The 20,049-nt window shown below is 37.8% G+C and overlaps 1 protein-coding gene across 1 annotated transcript; it reads right to left on the bottom strand.

The window, feature by feature from the left end:
- Positions 1–624: 624 nt before the first annotated feature.
- LOC136240325 (uncharacterized) lies at positions 625–9,422 on the bottom strand. The gene is made up of 7 exons (XM_066031271.1): positions 9,012–9,422; positions 8,130–8,261; positions 8,018–8,074; positions 4,949–5,016; positions 4,804–4,892; positions 3,852–3,987; positions 625–833 (listed from the first exon to the last, which is right to left on the bottom strand). The coding sequence occupies exons 1-7, from the start codon at positions 9,327–9,329 to the stop codon at positions 770–772; spliced, it is 864 nt and encodes a 287-aa protein (XP_065887343.1). The 5' UTR covers positions 9,330–9,422; the 3' UTR covers positions 625–769.
- Between the last annotated feature and the right edge of the window lie 10,627 nt (positions 9,423–20,049).

Here is a 20,049-nt window from a genome sequence, read left to right as displayed (position 1 = left end):
TATTAACAGCTGCTATAAGCTACTCTAATTCATTGGCTACTATAAAGAATACAATGAAATTGCCTTAATTGAACAGTCAGTTTTGTCTACATCAGTAAGTGCTTGAATCACTGCAGTTCAGATCAGTATACTGCTGGAAAAGATGTAATTTTTAGCAGAATATTATTTTATAATGACACTCCCTGGAGTCAGCAAAATAATATCAATATTCCCAGTAGAAATTGTATATGGACAATGCTAACAGACCTGTGTGCAGCTGTATTTTAGGGTTCGCAGACAGTATTAAGATATTGTTATAAATATAAGACGAAAAACAATTTCCATAATCCTTAATTGTATTCAGCTTGCATTCTTTGAGAAGCTACTCCATGGCACTTCTATGTAGTTTATTAGAACAACTAAGGGTATTCACATGTTGGTTTAAACCTCCATCAATTAGGCTGAGATTCCACCAGACAGGCATCTTACTATCATCAGAGTTTAGTGTACCACATGTGCCAGTGAGCACTAGTTGATGCCTTGCTTGCATATGAATCAAACAGATAGATAAGTGACTTCATTCTTAGTACTGTAGTCGTTACCTCTTGTACACAAATATAAATTTGACCTTGTGACTCAACATAATTTATGTGCATGGAAATGTATTTGAACTTAGTTACAAAATATAGTGATTATTTAAATGTGTTAGCCCTTAACTGCACGATTAAATTGTGCACATGCAGCAATACAGAAAATGTGTGTCACATGTATCATATTATATTGTATATGTTTAATCATCAGGATCTTCATTATCAGTCAGGGGCATTCTGACTACATCTCCTTTCATCGACATACTGTAACCAATATACCACCATATCAAAACTTCCGACATACACACACACAACATATTATACACACAAAAATTATATTTTGAATGATGCATAGTAAGCCTATTTCACAAATTCAACATACTTGCACCACTGTAACAACACATCAACACATATAGTACACATACATGCATGCATAAGTGATGGACCTAGGATTTTTAAAGAGTATTCTGAAAATGTATTTTGATATACTATTGCTAGGGGTGCTTTTTCATTAGTATGACCACAACTAGAGTACACATGTGTAATGTGGTCACTATGGATGGCAAAGAAGAGAAGAGATATTGAAAAGCTATAGAGAAAATCATTCGCAGAGCTACAAGCTAGGTCACCAATACTTTTTTGTTAATTAACCCCTGAATACTTTTGAATAAAGCGGTATCTAGGGTTGTTTACTATGACAATAATTATATCTAGCTACTACTAGCTAGACTACTATTTGGCTAAAGTTATAAATGAGTACTTTGGGTAAAACTGTACTGTAACCCAGCTACTATAAATCCACCTTATAGTTTTACTTCTACAAATCAAAATTAGATTATCTATGTGACCCTCACCTAAATAAAAAGCTAGGGTGAAATAAGTTGTGAAATCAAAGGTGACGGCTGCAATGATGTTAATGCATGCTGATCATCTTTAACAATAACAGTGTAATCATTAAAAATGACATTATTGCAGCCACTTCTAGGCTACAGCTATGAATATATATCAGCAGTACTAAGATCTTTGCACTATCTACCTATGTAACTAGCTGAGTGAAACAGTCCATAGGTGACCTGCTGAGTGATACAACCTGACTAGTTTATATTTTTCTCAACACTGACTTCCTTGTTGTCTGGAGGAATAAATCAATGGGCACTAGAATCTACAGATATCGTAAACTTTAAGGATATCTTTTTCTTTAAAACGTTATGCAAGTTACATCCCTGTGTTAAAAGACTATAATATGTTGTCACATTTTCAGGGTAAACCACTTCTTTGAATAAGTTGAAAATCAGTGTGTGCATTGGTTAAACATCATAGCTTAAACCTATTGTGGAATTGGAGTAACGAATTATAATGTAAAAACAGAAACAAGTACTTGATCGAGATTCATATAAAATAGACCAAATAAACTACTTATGGAATTGAGTTGAAAATACATGGATAGTCTACCCATCACTGCTAAAATTTTGTAAAGTGCATGCACTGTAAGCTACCAGCGTTGAAACCAGGTCGGGTCAATCGGGTCACATTTTGTACGGGTCATCCGGGTCTGACCTGGTTTACAGATTACCCAGGTCTGACCCGGATTGGATCACACGAGAAACAAAATCGTTAGTTTGATGATGTGGAAACTTATTGATGCTAGTCATGCAGTTCTTTTGTGAGCCACGCCCACTTATCACGTTGTAAGCATATGTTCAGCCATGCCCATTTATTAGTAGCTGCAGTCTGTAGCATGAAATCGTGTATGTTGCTGTCTGCAAGCTTACGTGGAACCACACCCACTAATCCATTGTTGTTGTACGAGTTGTATATAGTCTAGTCTTGCAACAGGATAAGCACTTTGTGAGCCACACCCACTTTAATATATCAGGAAAGTGTAATACTAGGTATACACAAAGCCACACCCAATTGCTGTCTTTAACTACACAAAACCAAACCCACTGACTAATTTTAAAATTATAAACTTACTGGTTTAGTTATCACATAACTACTCGTTTACTCAATACGTTAAAAATGTAGTCTTGCTCGCTCGAGACTAGCCAAAACATAGCTCTTAGCGCATGTCTTGGCTTTAATTAATCCAGGTCAAATCCGGGTCAGTGGGTCGTCCAGGTCAACAGTAGTGATCCGGTTTCAATGCTGTAAGCCACTATAGTGGCTATAGCCAACATCAATACAGAAGGTCACACTGACTTGCAATTAAAATTTTTGGAATGCTGACATTCTTTAAAAATGATGTATGTACATGTTTCACCATTTGTGATGTTCCTTTGCCATGCTACAATGGTTTAAAGAGAACAATCATTAAAAACTTCAATGCCTGCTTATTGTATCTCAACCAACTCGGTACCAAGACTCACCTCAAGCTCTTCATATACATGTGAGCCTAGCAAACAGTGGGTTTGCTTGTATAGCAGTTTGTAAGTTTGCAAAAGAAAAAGGCAAAAATTCCTAAGAAAATTAGCATTTTTTCAGTACTTGTATCTCAGTAATTCCTGATGGGATTGTGCTCAAATGTAGAATGTAAACTACTGAAGATAGAGGGAATTTCAAACAAAATAATATTCTAAATGTATATATTTGATTCCTAAACACTTACAATTATGTTTTTGTAGCAAATAAAACCGCTTCATTTGTGCTGATCTGTACAACTACTACAAACCCCACTTTTAAATTAAAAAAAGAACGACAAAATATTTCATGTAGTTTTAAAAGTCTTTGCCATTGTAAAGTACATCTATAGAATGTCGAATCTACTCCCACAGCATTGAATATTTGATTTAGAACGAATAATAAATTATTCAAATGGTTTATTTTAGCCCTACAGTACTGTGTGTCTTGGTCTGCACAGATTAAAAGAGAACTATACATAAATTGTTCTTACTAGCATTTTAGTGTTCTGCTAAATTACTCTAATAGAACATACAGCTGAGCTTGGATTACCAAGTTTCAGATTAGTGAGAATATGTGACCATCTACAGGCTATTCAAGGTAAAATAATAGGAAATATACAGAACAGGTCTTTATCCAACACCACAGAGCTGTACAGCCATGGCCATGCAGAGATCCATTAAGCCCCCAGACTACTTAAACCACTGCGGGGAAAAGCAGCTAGCAAAACCAGACTACTTATGTCAAGTGGCTGATTTTGACAATAAAACTTGTACCCCTGTGTCTGTGGTAAAAAAAATCATAACTGCTGTCATAGGTGATAGCAATTGGACCAGTTTTCGAAGACCCAATCACATATGATGTTTCACATTCCACAATACTCACCGTGTCCTAGACGTACTGGAGCTCTTCCTATTCACCATTATCACTACAATAATCACTATGACAACCGCAACCACCAACAAGAACACTCCACCAGCAGCAGCTGCACCAATAATTGTGAGGCTAGAATCACTGTCACCTGTGAACATACACATAGAAATTAAAACATTCATTGTTTTGGAAAACCACCATCCTTTATTCTTTTACTATTGACACCAAAAGACCTTTATCATATAAAGATTCCAATTTTTTTTGTCTTCCACATGGACTTATCAACTTGTTAACTATCTCAGTACCATTTTACTCATGATGTGATTAGATAATGGAGGAATGTATACATACATATTACATAACTCACCAAATATTTTAATTACGTTGCTATGCACTGCTAAAGAAGCATGGCTCAAACAAACTGTATCAAACTACAAATAACGCACAAAAGTGCACGTGTCTTCTCAACTGTTTTATAGTTGCCCATCATGATTTCTTACACAAAATTCTCCACAAAGAGAAAAACCTCAGAGCTACACTTATATACTCATGGAGAAACTTAAAACAGGTTTCATTGAGTATTTAATTCTTACATGCTGACTGCTTTTACCATTTAATAGTTTTACCATGTGAGTGAGTGAATACAGACAAACATAGATTGGTACACGCACATTTTTACGGTAGGAAACTAGGCACATACCTATGGAAAAAAACTATTACGTACATGCAGTATTCCTGCTGCAAGTCGATATTTTGAGAATAATGTATACATTTTGGGAATAATACAAGCATAATGAGATCTTTTTTGGGAGAAATTCGGAATAGGAAAGTTTTGAGCATAATTTTCTGAGGAAGCTCCAAGTAACAAGGTCTGGAAATGGAAATTTGAAGATGATAACTAAGAAGCAAACTCAGCTGACAAATACTATACAACATAAAATACACAGAAAATCTACCAACATACCTTTTGAATGAGAGCTGTACGTGTCATAATCAACGGCGCACAAACTACCGTAAACATTGCATGCTGATTGCACTCTTGTGACTTGAGACCTAGTGATGCAAAAAAAAAATCACAAAACCTTATAGCAAACTCTACACAAACACACCTGGTGTTATCCGGCAGCACGGACGCCAGGGTTGAAAAACAGCAACTAGTGTTGAAGTTTAATAAAACCTACACATGAACATAAAATAAATGTCAATCTCTTTATAAAAGACACAGGACATAGTATAAATCCAACCATGAGTGCTTCACATCATAAATGACAAGACAGATATTTTTTGTCCATGCATGTAAGCTACATAAGTACACGCAATATCAGTGAGTTTTCGAATCTGATTCACACTACTTTTATGTTATCAATTGTAGCATGTGCTACATACAGTAGGACCTTGATTATCCAAACTTTGATTATCTCGATTATCTAAACAGTAGTGGTGACTGTTCTATTAGGTAAGAGTAGTTAACCTTTAAACCTGCAGAGAACTTTTGGGAAATGCATGTTAACACAATACGGCTTTTGGGAAATGCATGTTAACACAATACGGGAGTGCATGGTGACACTAGGTGGGGGCAACAGAACTGTTATAGCCTACAACAACAACACATTGATTAAAAGTCTGTTCACTGGGCTAAGATTAAATGAACGCTGTAGCTACAGTGGCTTACTTGTTATGAAGCAATGAACAAAGTTAGTCGCGTTTCCATGTTTTCAAATTCTAGCCACGTGTTTGATTTTGATTGCGGGTTTACTCACATGAGTTGTATATGGCCAGATGCAAAATTTAATGACAAATTGAACGGAACTTGTTGCAAGGTGATAGGAGCAACCACCATTGAGTTATGGATGATGTGCAAAGAGTTTGTTTGTTTCCCACCAAAAAGTTACTCACATGGCTAGTTTTGCTTCACTGTTTGGCATTAGGTATCATTTACTCCTTGTTACATCGCAAGTAGATATATGACCGCATAGAAGCCCAGGCGTTTATTTCCTATAAATCATTTTTGACCTGGCATTTAAACGAGACCAGCGTTAATTTGGATCCGGGCGTTTATTTCTTACTAGCCACTCATTGAGAATGACAGGTGCCAGTACAAGTACCTACGAAATACGAAATCCATAGCCCATCACGTACATAAACCCATTTGGACTCCTCTGCTGGGTGAAACATTGGAAGTCGGGCGGAAAGATGATAATGACCACGATAAATATGCTATGGCCATCACCAGAAGAGAAGGCATAGTCGAACAAGACCAGACATCATAAGACTGGTGACGAGACATCACTGTATAGTTAGCAGCTGAAACGAGTTTAGAACCCCTTTCAGTGCATGCGTATTTATTAAGTTTAAATCCAGTTTTCTGGATTATGCAGGTTTAAGGGTTAAACACAGCTCTGTATGCAAATGAATGGGCTTCATTTATCACTTATCTAAACACTTTTGTGATTGAACTGGCACACAGATGTTTGGATATTGGAGGTCCCACTGTACAGGGATACTGTCTAGTGAGCCCATTTTTAGTCAACATCAATCCCTCCTTAATTACAGGTTAGGGAAATGACCACTGCAATTACGAAGCATACAATTCACAACCACCAAGATTTGACTCACTGTTTAACCAGTCAGCAATCTCTTTAAATTTAGTCGTGAAGGAGCTGTGGGTACTTTTCAAGCATGAATACTACAGACATTTAGTAAGATAGTGTTAATAGATAAAAGCCATGTGAGTATAGCCAACAACTTGTGGTGTTTTATTGGAGTGGGTTTTTTTGTTACACGCTCTGCAGGTTTTTATGAGTCAGTCACACATCATTTATACAATTTTTAGTGATGACTGCACTGCATAAGCATCTTGAACAATGTTGTATTGTTAAGTGAAATTTTCAACAGTGGAAGATACAACACAAGAAAATGAATATGCTTATAACAATAATAATTTACACCTGCTCCTATAGTGTCTATTGGATTTTTTCTGGTTACAAGCCATTATCACATCAGATACCATATCACACAAACAAACAAACAAACACACAAATACCACAACCTCAAAGAAAACAGTAGAAACAGCACTATTCAGACAGTAAATTGTCTAGATCAGTGAAAGTGAACACTTACAGGTGTACGTGAATTTAAGTTAATATGTTAAACTAGAATACGGACCCAATAAAAAGCACTGTAGTACGTAACGTGTAAAACACTAAGAAGCGAATATCCCTACTGAGTATTTCAACTATAGAATCTTCACAGCACAGTAAGGATACTCGTTTCACGTTTCTTTTTGTTTTACAGTAATTATATGCACTACTCTATCCAGCTTGTTTCATTAGTACTTAATTTTACTTATACTTGTTTGTGAACCTTATTTTGTAAACTCATGACCACTAGCTAATATCCTCACAGGCACTATATATATCACAATTTAATCATATTCATTAGTGAGATCATGATCTGCAGCAATCATGAATCTAATAATGCAGTAATATTCGTAGAAGCACAAGGCTACAACACAGAACAGCTCCACCAGTTTAACTTTGAGAACATGTGTATTCTAATAAGATGGTGCAGTAACATTGTGTAACGATGTGTATGCCCAGAGATGGAAGCTGTACTGTACTTGACTGATGGCCACTGCATGGTAAGGAAATACAAAAGTAAGACAATAACGCATGATTGGTAAGACCAGCAACATGCCAAAGGTTTATTCTTAAGTGAATTCGAAGTGCTTCTGTGAAAGAAGTAGCTAGTGCCATAGCTGTATATAGCCACTTTACTGCTTGACTGAACACATCAGTTAGGCAGTTAGCAGGCAATAGAAAATTCTGTTGAATAGTTTCCTTTTAAATTCTGTAGCAACTTGATGAACGCATTTCGGATCGATCTGAAGGCACCTTTGGGCTGGATTTTGTCCAACCAATACTGTCATGTCATCATGAGGGGAGATCAAGGCAGGTTTTCAGTGTTATTTTTTATCACGGGCCATGCCCAAACCTTTGTCATTCCTACTATACAGTACTAGCGTATAGGAGGCAATTCGTACACAACAGACAATTTCATTAGATACATGGTCCTTGTAATTATAGCAAAAACTAAGCTATAACAAATGAAAAACAAATTACTATGCACAGCTAACACCCAGTTCCTTGAACACTAATACACACATTACACAGTGATACCTTTTTACACTGTTCATTACATGCTCCTGTGTTCAATACACTCTCACAAGGTTCAAACTATAGGATACAAATAGTACATAATTACTACGTATACAAACCAACCATCACTTACTATGTCAAAGTTATCCTTAGGTAGTTGACTGTAGCACACAGCACCACTGGAATCCTTAGCACAGAAGACAGCAAGCAGCTTTACAACACCAATACCTTTGTACTCATCTGGTAGGCTATCCTCAATAAACGACTATAAGAAATTAGTAAAAAGCTAAGGCAGTAGTATACTTATAGTGAATGACAGCTGGTAATGTGCATTTGAAACACTTTATTTGTGATATACTGTATCTATTGGCATGCAATGAATTCAATCAGCTGGGATATCACCTACATGGCACAGAGGTGTAGGAATGTATGTGGCAACACCAATAGAATATCAAATGAATAAGACTGCTATTATTTCCATACAGCACTGAAAAGCACTATTGATCATGTGCGCAAGATTTTAAATTGCCAAAGTAGCCAAAATGATGCTATCTGCTTGTTGTATGACCAAATTGTATTATATAGACAGTTACAGATTTGCTGAAAACTGACACAATTAATCAAGTCCATAAAATGAATGCTCCGAACAAAGACAACCAGAAAGCACTTTAAACCAGTTAAAGCACCTTGAACCAAATGCAGTACTCAGCTTTGCTCTGTGGAGTGTTAGTCTCTCACCCGGGCAAGCCCTCAATCATGCTATTTTTCCGGCATATTGTACTCATCAGTGGCAGTTTATTTTGTGGATGTAGCAACCTTGGTAGCAACCCACTTTTATACTAAAAACTACAACAATAGATGCCGGCATCCCTTCAACTGATCCCAGAATCTGGGAATTCAGAACTTATCCCACCCAACGGGAAAAAGTGCATGGTCTGGGGCAGGAGGGGCTACAGTATACAACGCCGGCTTGCGTTGAATAGTTTCTGGTTTATAACATACTATAAATGCTCACCCTGCACTTTGGGATCACTTTGTTGATGATGACATTCGAACAGAACGGGTCTGCACACATGCGAGCAAAGCCGAGGCTGGAAATGAAGCCAGACCCGTAGTCATTAGAGTACGAAGGATCATAGTAGTCGTCAGATCCAGCATTGTCATCGTAGTAGTAACCACTACCCCCTGTAGACCCATACAGGCACTGTAGTTCTTTTGGTGAAAGCTGGCTCATGGCTACGAAACACGCCGGCGAGTCAGGAACCTGTCGCTTAGCGGCATCAACATCGCACTGGATGAAAGTGAACAGTAAGACTGCAAAAACTGATTTCATCTCTCTCGAGATTTCTCTCCAACTGCTGGTATTTCGACTAGTCCTCCAGTTTAATTAACACGCCTGCTTTTCCTGCACGCTGCAGCTGCACATTTTCGTAAACTCCTGGATACTAAAAAAGTATACTTTATGGAGAACGTGAGCGTGAACTTGAGTTAGCAAGAGTCAGTATTTTTAGTATTATTAATTACAGGTTAAAGGCACAGCCTGGTAGCTTACTAAAAGTTACAGTGAAAAGTATTCAAGTAGCTACAAATTATATAACTTAAAAATTAATTACAAAATATAAATCGTTTCCTACTGATTGTTGGGGCATTAACAACAGTGTATGGTAAATTGTTCCAGTCATTGATGACGCGATTGCTGACGCGATTGCTGACGCGATTGCTGACGCGATTGCTGAAGAAACGTGATCTTAAAACTACAGCCAGTGTGAGGCTTGAAAATCTTATAGTTGTGACTCCGGGTGATAGCTATCAGTTAATCAGGTGAGAAAAAATTGAGGGGTTGACATCAATTAAACCATGAAAATTTGATAAACTAAAATCATGTCTCCTCTCTTACGACGATAGCAAAGAGATGGAAAACCAAGAGCCCTTAGCCACTGGTCATAAGGTAAATTCCTTAAACTTGAGACCATGCGAGTGACAAGTCTTTGTACCTTTTCTAACATATATAACTTGATCAGTAGAAAAGAAGGACCCCAAACAGCGTTGGCATACTCCAATACTGGGTCGGACCAGGGACTTGTATAATAAGGGAAGCATGACAGTATCCAAATGAACAAATGCCTTATTAATAATGGTCAGTAGACAATTTGTCTTGGCTACAACAAATGCAGCATTTTGGTGAAACTTCAACTCACCATCCACTAGCACTCCTAAATCTTTCATTATGAACTCTTGGTATTGATTTGATTGATTTGATTACACAGTTTGTTTAACCTCATGGTAGTCAGCAAAAGCCGTTATTCCCTACCAGAGCACATACAGCAATAGAACCAGCGTTGAAACCGGGTCGGGTCAACCGGGTCACATTTTCTCCGGGTCATCCGGGTCACATTTTCTCCGGGTCATCCGGGTCCGACCCGGTTTACAAATTATCCGGGTCTGACCGGATTGGATCACGTGAGAAACGAAATTGTTCGTTTGATGACGTGGAAATTGTGGTATTGTAGACTTTGAACTATATAGAGACAATAATCTGTAAGTATGTAGACTAATGTTCATGAATAAAATTAGCTATTTTTAGTTTCTTGTACTTGATACTTATTTTAGTAACTTTTAATTTCCTTTGTAGTTCTAGAACATTCTCTTAGTGTGACTATATAAATGTGTGCTGTTTGTAATACTTTCAGAGTGTGAATTAAAGTGAATTAGCTATATAATCTTATTGATGTGAACTTAGCTTTAGTAAATTAGCTACTACTAAGATATCACATATTGGCGACGAGAATTTCTATATACTCACGCTATGGCTACTCATTTTGGGAAACTGCAGGAATTTCGACCTGAATCAGACTCTATCAAGTCATACTTGCAAAGGGTAACCTTATACTTTGAAGCCAATGAGATTGATGCTAAGCAAGTTGCAGTGTTACTTAGTTCAATTGGTGCTCCTATTTACACTCTCCTAAGTGATCTACTTGCTCCAGCTACACCAGGTGAAAAATCACTTGAAGTGGTGGAGTCAGCTGATAAAGACTCTAAATCATTTAAGAAGACTGACACAATCAATGCAATAAGACCACGCCCAGCAAACTCTAACCGTCAATTTGAAAGCTGCTACCGTTGTGGGCGTTCAAATCACAATGCTGCAAACTGCAAATTTAAAGAGGCTCAATGTCACAACTGTGGCAAGACTGGACATATCGCCCCCGCCTGTCGCTCTAAGGCTTCACATACCAAAGTCCCTCAAACTAAATCAACTCCTGGACAAACAAAAACTCACATCAAAGCATTCAAAGGCAAAAAGACCCATCATTTACAAGATGACACACAACCACCTGCTGATGAAAATGCTAACAGCAGTGAAGATGAATTTGGGCTCCATAGAGTGGACACTCGTTCTGCTGACCCCATTATTGTTTCATTATCTCTAAATGGACAGAAACTTGACATGGAGGTTGATACAGGGGCAGCTTTCTCTGTCATATCAGAAGCCACAAAACAAGCTTTGTTTAGAAACAAAACTCTACACTCATCTAATCTGGTACTCAAAACATACACAGATGAATGCATGAAGGTAGAGGGCACACTCAATGTGACAGTGAAGTATGGCAACCAAACAAGGAAACTGATGCTAGTGGTTGTAAAAGGGAATGGACCAAGTCTCCTAGGCAGAAATTGGCTGAAACACATCCAACTTGACTGGCACAACATTTTCACCTTAAGAACAGTTAAACTGAAGCAGACACTGTTTTCAAAAGAACTTGGAAAGATTCAGCCATTCACAGCTTCACTTCACATAAAGCCAGATGCTACTCCACGATTTTTCAAACCACGACCAGTTCCCTTTGCAATCAAAGATGCCATCAGCCAAGAACTTGATCGGCTAGAAAAGCAAGGGATAATCTCTAAGGTTCCTCATAGCCAGTGGGCCACACGAATTGTTTCAGTCCCAAAGAAAGATGGGAAATTTCGTATTTGTGGAGATTACAAAGTGACCTTCAACCAAGCTTTGTCAGTTGAAGAATATCCACTACCAACTCCTGAAGAGCTGTTTTCTACCTTATCATCAGGGAAAATATTTTCTAAGCTAGACTTGTCCCAAGCCTACTTACAGTTGCCAATTGAAGACAACTCAAAACCTTACTTGACTATTAACACTCATCAAGGTCTGTATGCCTACAACCGATTGCCTTTCGGCATTTCCTCAGCTCCAGCTATTTTCCAAAAACTGATGGACACTGTCCTACAAGGAATTCCTGGAGTGTGCTGCTATATTGATGACATATTGGTCAGTACCTCAGATGAAGACAGTCACCACTGTATCCTTGAACAGGTGTTTACTCGACTGACTACTCATGGTTTCAGACTGAAACTGGAGAAGTGTGAGTTCCTACTTAAGTCTATTGAGTACTTAGGACATGTGATAACTAAGGATGGTATTGAACCTGTCCCTTCGAAGGTAGAGGCCATTGTGAAAGCCCCACCTCCTGCCAGTGTGCAACAACTTAGATCATTTTTGGGCTTGATTAACTATTATGGAAAATTTATTCCAAATTTGTCAACACTTTTACACCCTTTGAACTCACTTTTACAATCAAACAAGAAATGGTGTTGGTCAACTGAGTGTTCCAAAGCTTTTCAGAATGCCAAGAAACAGCTAACCTCAGCTTGCGTACTTACTCATTTTAACCCCAATTTGCCAATTGCCTTAGCAGCTGATGCCTCTGCATATGGAGTGGGTGCAGTTATTTCTCATATTTTCTCAGATGGTTCTGAACGTCCAATAGCTTTTGCTTCCCGTACATTAACAAGTGCAGAAAAAAACTACACACAGCTAGAAAAGGAAGCTCTGGCACTGATTTTTGGTGTTAAAAAGTTTCACCACTACCTCTATGGACGTAATTTCACTCTCATAACTGACCACAAACCATTAGTTACAATCATGGGACCAAAGAAGGGAATACCCTCTCTAGCAGCTGCACGTTTACAAAGATGGGCAATTTTACTGTCAGCATATGACTACACTATCCAATACAAGTCGACTACAAACCATGGTAATGCTGATGGTCTGTCAAGGTTACCGTTACCTTCAACACTTCCAGACTTAGATTCTCAGTGTGTAACCACTTTTAACATTGCACAAGTGCAAGCTCTTCCTGTAACTTTTGGAGATATTCAGAAAGCTACCAGGCGTGGCACCATACTTGGCAAAGTCAACCATTATGTACAAGAGGGATGGCCTACCAAGGTACCAGAGGAACTTCAACCCTACAAACACCGTGAGAATGAACTTGGTGTTGAGAATGGCTGTGTGATGTGGGGTATGCGTGTGATTGTTCCACAGACACTTCATTCACAAGTACTGAAATCTCTTCATGCTAATCACCCTGGAATCACAAGAATGAAGGCAATTGCACGAAGCTACTTTTGGTGGATTGGACTAGACAAAGCAATTGAAGAATTGGGTAAATTTTGTCAATCTTGCCAAGCTAACCAAGCCAATCCGGCTGCAGCACCTCTACACCCTTGGATATGGCCTGACACCCCATGGAAACGTATTCATGTTGACTTTGCAGGGCCATACTTGGGTCACATGTTTTTTATTGTTGTAGATGCACACTCAAAGTGGCCAAAAGTAGAAGTGATGTCAACTACTACCTCTGTAAAGACAATTGAAGTCCTAAGGTCACTGTTTGCTTGTCATGGATTGCCAGAACAATTAGTATCGGACAATGGTCCTCAATTCACATCTGCAGAATTTAAACAATTTCTAGAAGGCAATCGTATTAAACACATTCTCAGTGCTCCTTATCATCCAGCCTCAAATGGCCTTGCTGAATGCTTTGTACAAACACTGAAACGTACCCTGAAGGCTAGTTCCAATGATGGCAAATCAATTCGCCACCGTTTATCAGAATTCTTGTTTGAGTATCGTGCAACTCCTCATGCCACCACTAATGTTGCTACTTGTGAACTGTTCTTCAAACGAAAACTGAGAACACGTTTTGACTTAATGATGCCAAACACAAAACAACAAGTGACATCTAAACAAGCAGTTCAGAAGCAACATCATGACAAACATTCTAGATCACAACCTATTATTATTATTATATTATTATTATATTGTTTAATTAGCAGAGCCCGCCTGGGGCATAAGTGCTAATGTACATTAAATTAAAAGTGATTGTATAATAATTGTTTGAAGCTGTCAATAGTTTGTTGGTTGATGATGTCTTGTGGTAGTCCATTCCATTCTGGTATTGTTCTTGGAAAAAATGAGTACTTATAATTGTCTATTGATGTATGATAGTGTAGGAATTTTTGTTCATGATTAGATCTTGTAATAGTGACAGGTGATAATGTTGGTAAGTAGCTGTTAGGTATTTCAGTTAGGTTGTGGATAATCTTGTATAGTAGAGATAATCTTGCACATTTTCTCCTTAATTGGAGTGGTGGCCATTCTAATGATGTTAGCATATCAGTTATACTATCTCGCATATTCCTTCTCCATGGTCGATTCAGGACAAATCTAGCTGCTCTATGTTGTATCATTTCTATTTTATTTATGTCCTTTAGGTGGTATGGGTCCCAAATTGCAGCAGCATATTCCAGCACAGGTAAGATAAATTGTTTATAGCTTAGTTCTTTAAGTGCACGTGAACAGCTTCTTAAGTTACGTTGTAAAAAACCGATTAGTCTGGTTGCCTTGTTGCATACATGGTTAACTTGTGGTCCCCAAGAAAGATGGTGATCTATTATTATTCCAAGGTAAGAGTGCTGTTCAACAACTTTGAGGGGTTTGTTTGACATGTGATAAAGAAATGTTGTTTTATGGTGGTGTTTGGATAACTGAAGAATGCAACACTTGTCAACATTAAATTTCATTTGCCATGTTTTAGCCCAAGTATTTAGTGTATTTAAGTCTTGTTGTAATAGCTGATGATCGTTAGGAGAATTTATTGGTCGATAGATAAGACAGTCATCAGCAAATAAACGAACAGTGCTCTGAATATTTGATATTAGATCATTAATATATAGTAGAAATAGTGTTGGTCCTAAAACTGTACCCTGAGGTACTCCAGATGTGACTTTACATGGGGATGAGTATGTGCCCTCAATGACTACTTGCTGTGATCTGTTGTGTAGAAAAGATGTAATCCACTGAAGTGTTTTCCCTCGTATTCCATAATAGTCTAATTTCTTCACAAGCCTGGCATGTGGAACTTTATCAAATGCCTTTGAGAAGTCCAGAATTCCAATGTCGACTTGTAACCTGTTATTTAATGCACGAGCAAAATCATCAATTGTTAGCAGCAGTTGTGATTCACAAGAGCGTCTAGCTCTAAATCCGTACTGGTTGTTACACAATATACTATTTGTTTCCAGGTGTTTCATAATCTGACTGACTAAAATATGTTCCAACGTTTTGCAGACAATTGATGTTAAGGACACCGGACGATAGTTAGATGGATCATGTTTCCAGGCACTTCTGTATTTGTCAGAGAATACAATGGACCACACAAATGGATACCTGGTGTGATTCTACAGAAACTGGGTCCAGTGACTTTTAGTGTTGCAATTAATAATGGCAGAACTGTCAAGCGTCACATAGGCCAACTACGTCATAGGATAGTCACTCCAAAGGCTACAGCCACACCTGCTACCACCTATTCTACAGAAACTGGGTCCAGTGACTTTTAGTGTTGCAATTAATAATGGCAGAACTGTCAAGCGTCACATAGGCCAACTACGTCATAGGATAGTCACTCCAAAGGCTACAGCCACACCTGCTACCACCTCATCTGACACTATTGACACTTATCCTTATTCACCACCAGAGGATACCACTGTCTCTGAAACTACCCCTGGACAACATACCACTAATCCAGCTACAACAGAACCTCCTGAAAGACATTATCCCTTACGACAACGTCGACCTCCTGACCGTCTTACACTTAACTTTGATGGACAAAGTCACTCTTGACAGAGGGAGGAGATGTGGTATTGTAGACTTTGAACTATATAGAGACAATAATCTGTAAGTATGTAGACTAATGTTCATGAATAAAATTAGCTATTTTTAGTTTCTTGTACTTGATACTTATTTTAGTAACTTTTAATTTCCTTTGTAGTTCTAGAACATTCTCTTAGTGTGACTATATAAATGTGTGCTGTTTGTAATACTTTCAGAGTCTGAATTAAAGTGAATTAGTTATAATCTTATTGATGTGAACTTAGCTTTAGTATAATTAGCTACTACTAAGATATCACAGAAATTATAAACGCTATCGCGTAGCTCTTTCGTGAGCCACGCCCACTTATCGCATTACCAGCTTATGCTCAGCCACGCCCATTTATTAGTAAGTGCAGTATGTAGCACGAAACTGAGGGTATCTATGGTGAGGGGTAGCTATTGTCAGTAGGTGGTGACCTTTTTTTTTTTGGGGTCTTCAACCTACAGCTAGGCTGAACACTGTTAAGATTCAGGTGTACCAAAAGCACCTTTAGGGGTATCCAGTTGCATGTTTAAAAACAACTCCCTTCAAGTGTTAGAAAAGGGTGCTGTGGTGACACTTAGAGGGTGTGAAAGAAGAGTGCTAAGGTGCTGCAAGAACTATATAATACCAGAGTGTAAAAGTGCTACAAGAGGTGTAAATCCAGGGTGTGTGGTGGGGTACACTGTTAATTTCCAACACTTTCATGGGGGAGGGGGATCTCCTCCTATCCCTTCATTTTCATTGATGATATATTTAGGAAACACATATTATGACCTGTGAAATACAGTAATTGAACATGATTACAAATACACTTACTTGCTTGTCTTTCTACACTTTATATGTAAGTTGTAATTTGTACTTATAATGTAACTACCAAAGAAACTGTTAATTGTGGGATTTCATTCACAGAAACGCCCTTGTAGGTGTAAAGAGTGTTCCCATTACACCTCATCAATGAAATATAGTTGTATTGATTATCATAATTGTGCAGAAATGCAGCACTCATGCATAGTAAACAAGTTTCCTTTAGCACAATATAAAAGCATTTATGCAACTATTGTTTAGAAAACCAATCCAAATTAGTGACGGCTTCCATGCACATCCACTTTATAACTTAGAAGTACCATAACTCAGTAATTATGTAGGAGTATGCCATTAGTTTCAAATTCTGACCTGGTATTTTACTATGCTATATATGGAAGGACTTTGTGCAAATTTTTAGGCCAATAGCTTGCTGAGTAGTCAAGTTACAGCTGGTTAAAGTCGGAAAGTGTGGAAGCCTTGTTTTGTCAAATTCGGTCACATATTTATTTAATTTATTTAATAATTATTTAGAAGTTTTGAGATAAATGGTTTAGATTTAAAACTATTGTAACTTGCCAAAGCACACATATGAAATTTACACCAGAGATGCATCAATTTATTACCTTTCAGATACTTGTAGTATTCCTGCCAAATAAGAAAGAAAATCTGATGACTTTAATGAGTGAGCTAGCTAGCTCACTACAGTAAAATGTATATTTGTGTGCATATGAATTAGATAATGTCTTGATTGGTGTTCAGGGGCTGTTTACAGTACAGTCCACAAGTGTAGTCAGTGACTAAATGTGATATGCATGAAATGTACTTAGGTGGGGTAAGTAATATGTAGGAGATAATAGTTCACATTTGCTATTTAATGAGGCACTGAATGTGAACTATCATCTCCTACACATCACATACACCACAGGAGTTCACACTATGTACAACATGTTTGGAGCATATCACATGCACATGACACTTTTGATTGTAGTGGAGGTAGAATCACAGCTGCTCACAAAGGAGTGGAAGGTGGGCCATAGAGGAGTGGGAAATAAAGACCACAATTGCAGTCCAGACATGCATGAGGTTACAGAGCTGTGCTGGTTCCGTAGTGCCTGGTATATATGCAGCAAAATCAATTATCAACACAGAATATGTTGGGCAACTAAAATAGGCCATCCACTAATTCCTGTCAACCCAAGATGATCAACCTTACCAAGGCCAGAAATTGCCATTAAGCTTTTCACACCACCTGCACCATTAAAGCCAACCTCAAGTAGTTTGAGCATAAAACCATGAACTAGTATGGTAGTGTGGCTATATACTCTCTGATGGTATTTCATTTTGTCTGATATGCAATTTGTATCAGTTTTGTAGAATCTGATACTATTAATAGCTACTATTATATTCACTTTAAACTGTAGGTGTTTATTTTGCATGATAATTCAGGGCAGGTGCTGCTGTCATGGGGGCCGATAAATCACTTGGTCCATAAATAAACTGCATTCAAGTGTTTCTGCTGCACTTCTAACAGTGTTAGTAACTGTATGCGATTACAATCATAATATTGCACCCTATCATGAAGTGTTAGACCTCTGTTTAGGGTTTCCAATGAACAATTAAGGGTGTTTAGAAAATGGTAACACCCAATAAGTGTGACTATAAACCTCTTACGGTGGTTGTTATTTTCAGGTGTGCTTCAACAACACCCCCTTGATTTTTAGAAAATTATAGGTGTTGTGGTAGCTAGCACCTAAATTTTAACAGTGAAGTTGCAATATTTACTCAACACGAATCGAACGCTCAAAACGTAGTCTCGTTCGCTTGCTCGAGACTATAGCCGAAACATAGCTCTTATCGCACGCCTCGGCCGGCTTTAATTAATCCGGGTCAGTGGGTCATCCGGGTCAGCAGTACTGACCCGGTTTCAACGCTGAATAGAACAATCAAACACAACTACTACAAAACATAACTACAAGCTATACAACCATACTGATAATACAAAATAAGCTACAAGTTCAAGCAAAAGTCTTTAACAGAGGATGTAAATTCATTATAATTAAAAGTAGCCCATGTGGCTACAGTAAGAGAATTCCACCAAACAGTGGCTGACGAAAGTAATGTGTACGGCGTACTGAAGTTGCTGTTGTGTAAACCTTCTGGTCACCTGGAGCGTAGCTAGTCTCACCCCAGACCACAGGGCATAGCCAGACATGACTTTTGGTGATGCCAGCACCCAATTACATGACACTATATATAGTAAATATGCCAATCTAGAAGATGTCACTGTCTGGGGGCATGTCCACATGCCCAGGAAATTTTGAAAATTAAATTTTGTTTCTCCTTTCTCCACATACTTTATAGGCCAGCACATAACTTAATTATTAGTTTCTCATCCCCGCCCGCATCACCATTTTCTTACCTCGTCAAGGATTTTTGCACCAATTTTTTCAGTGCAGTGGATATGAGATCAAGTTTGCCTGGGATTGCTGTATTATAGCTATGGGTATCTCAATCTTCAATTTTATAGCAAACTTTCTTTTCTGTAAGTACATAACATCTAGAAACTTTTAAACATTATACCGGCTCTCTGAATTGAATGTGAGACCAATTTTAACACTTTATTAGAGTAGCTAAATATTTGCCTGACTGCTGTATTTAGAGTGACTGTCCTATTAGAATATCTCAATCTTGATAGATATATTGAAATTTTATTTACCATCAATGACGCAGATCATACCACCCATTACATTTCACCAGCTTCATCCACAAGGTCATATTCAGAGCAGTTATTTCTCCAGAACTATTAAGAATGAAACACCTTGCCACTGACCTCTGACTTGGATTTCTTTTACAATCACATTATTGCACTTGTAATTAGATAATTGGTTTGTGCATTATAACTTTCTTTTTTCCTGAGCATACCAGCGCTCAGTACAAATAATAAATAAATAAAACATATTGGTAAATGATAATTAATATTGCAATTAGAAATATTCTGAAATAAGTTTGAAATATGTAAATATATTGGGACTATTGTGCACAATTTTAAAACGGTATTACAGGGAGTTCTGGAAACCCCTCAGTGATTAGTGCATCAACGTTTTCAGTACAGCTTTCCTAATTGCCTTTATAGTCAGTGCATGTTCACCTGAGCTCCTGCCAAATATAGTAATATCACAGAGGTGAACATGTGTTCACTCCCAATGGTTTTGTACTGTCTATACTAAATGTATGGGATATTTTCAAAGC

The sequence above is a fragment of the Dysidea avara genome, chromosome 12 (genome assembly GCF_963678975.1).
Source record: "Dysidea avara chromosome 12, odDysAvar1.4, whole genome shotgun sequence".
Lineage (NCBI taxonomy): Eukaryota > Metazoa > Porifera > Demospongiae > Dictyoceratida > Dysideidae > Dysidea > Dysidea avara.
The sequence above is the reverse complement of the archived record's forward strand: the minus strand, read 5'-3'. Positions and strand labels throughout refer to the sequence as shown.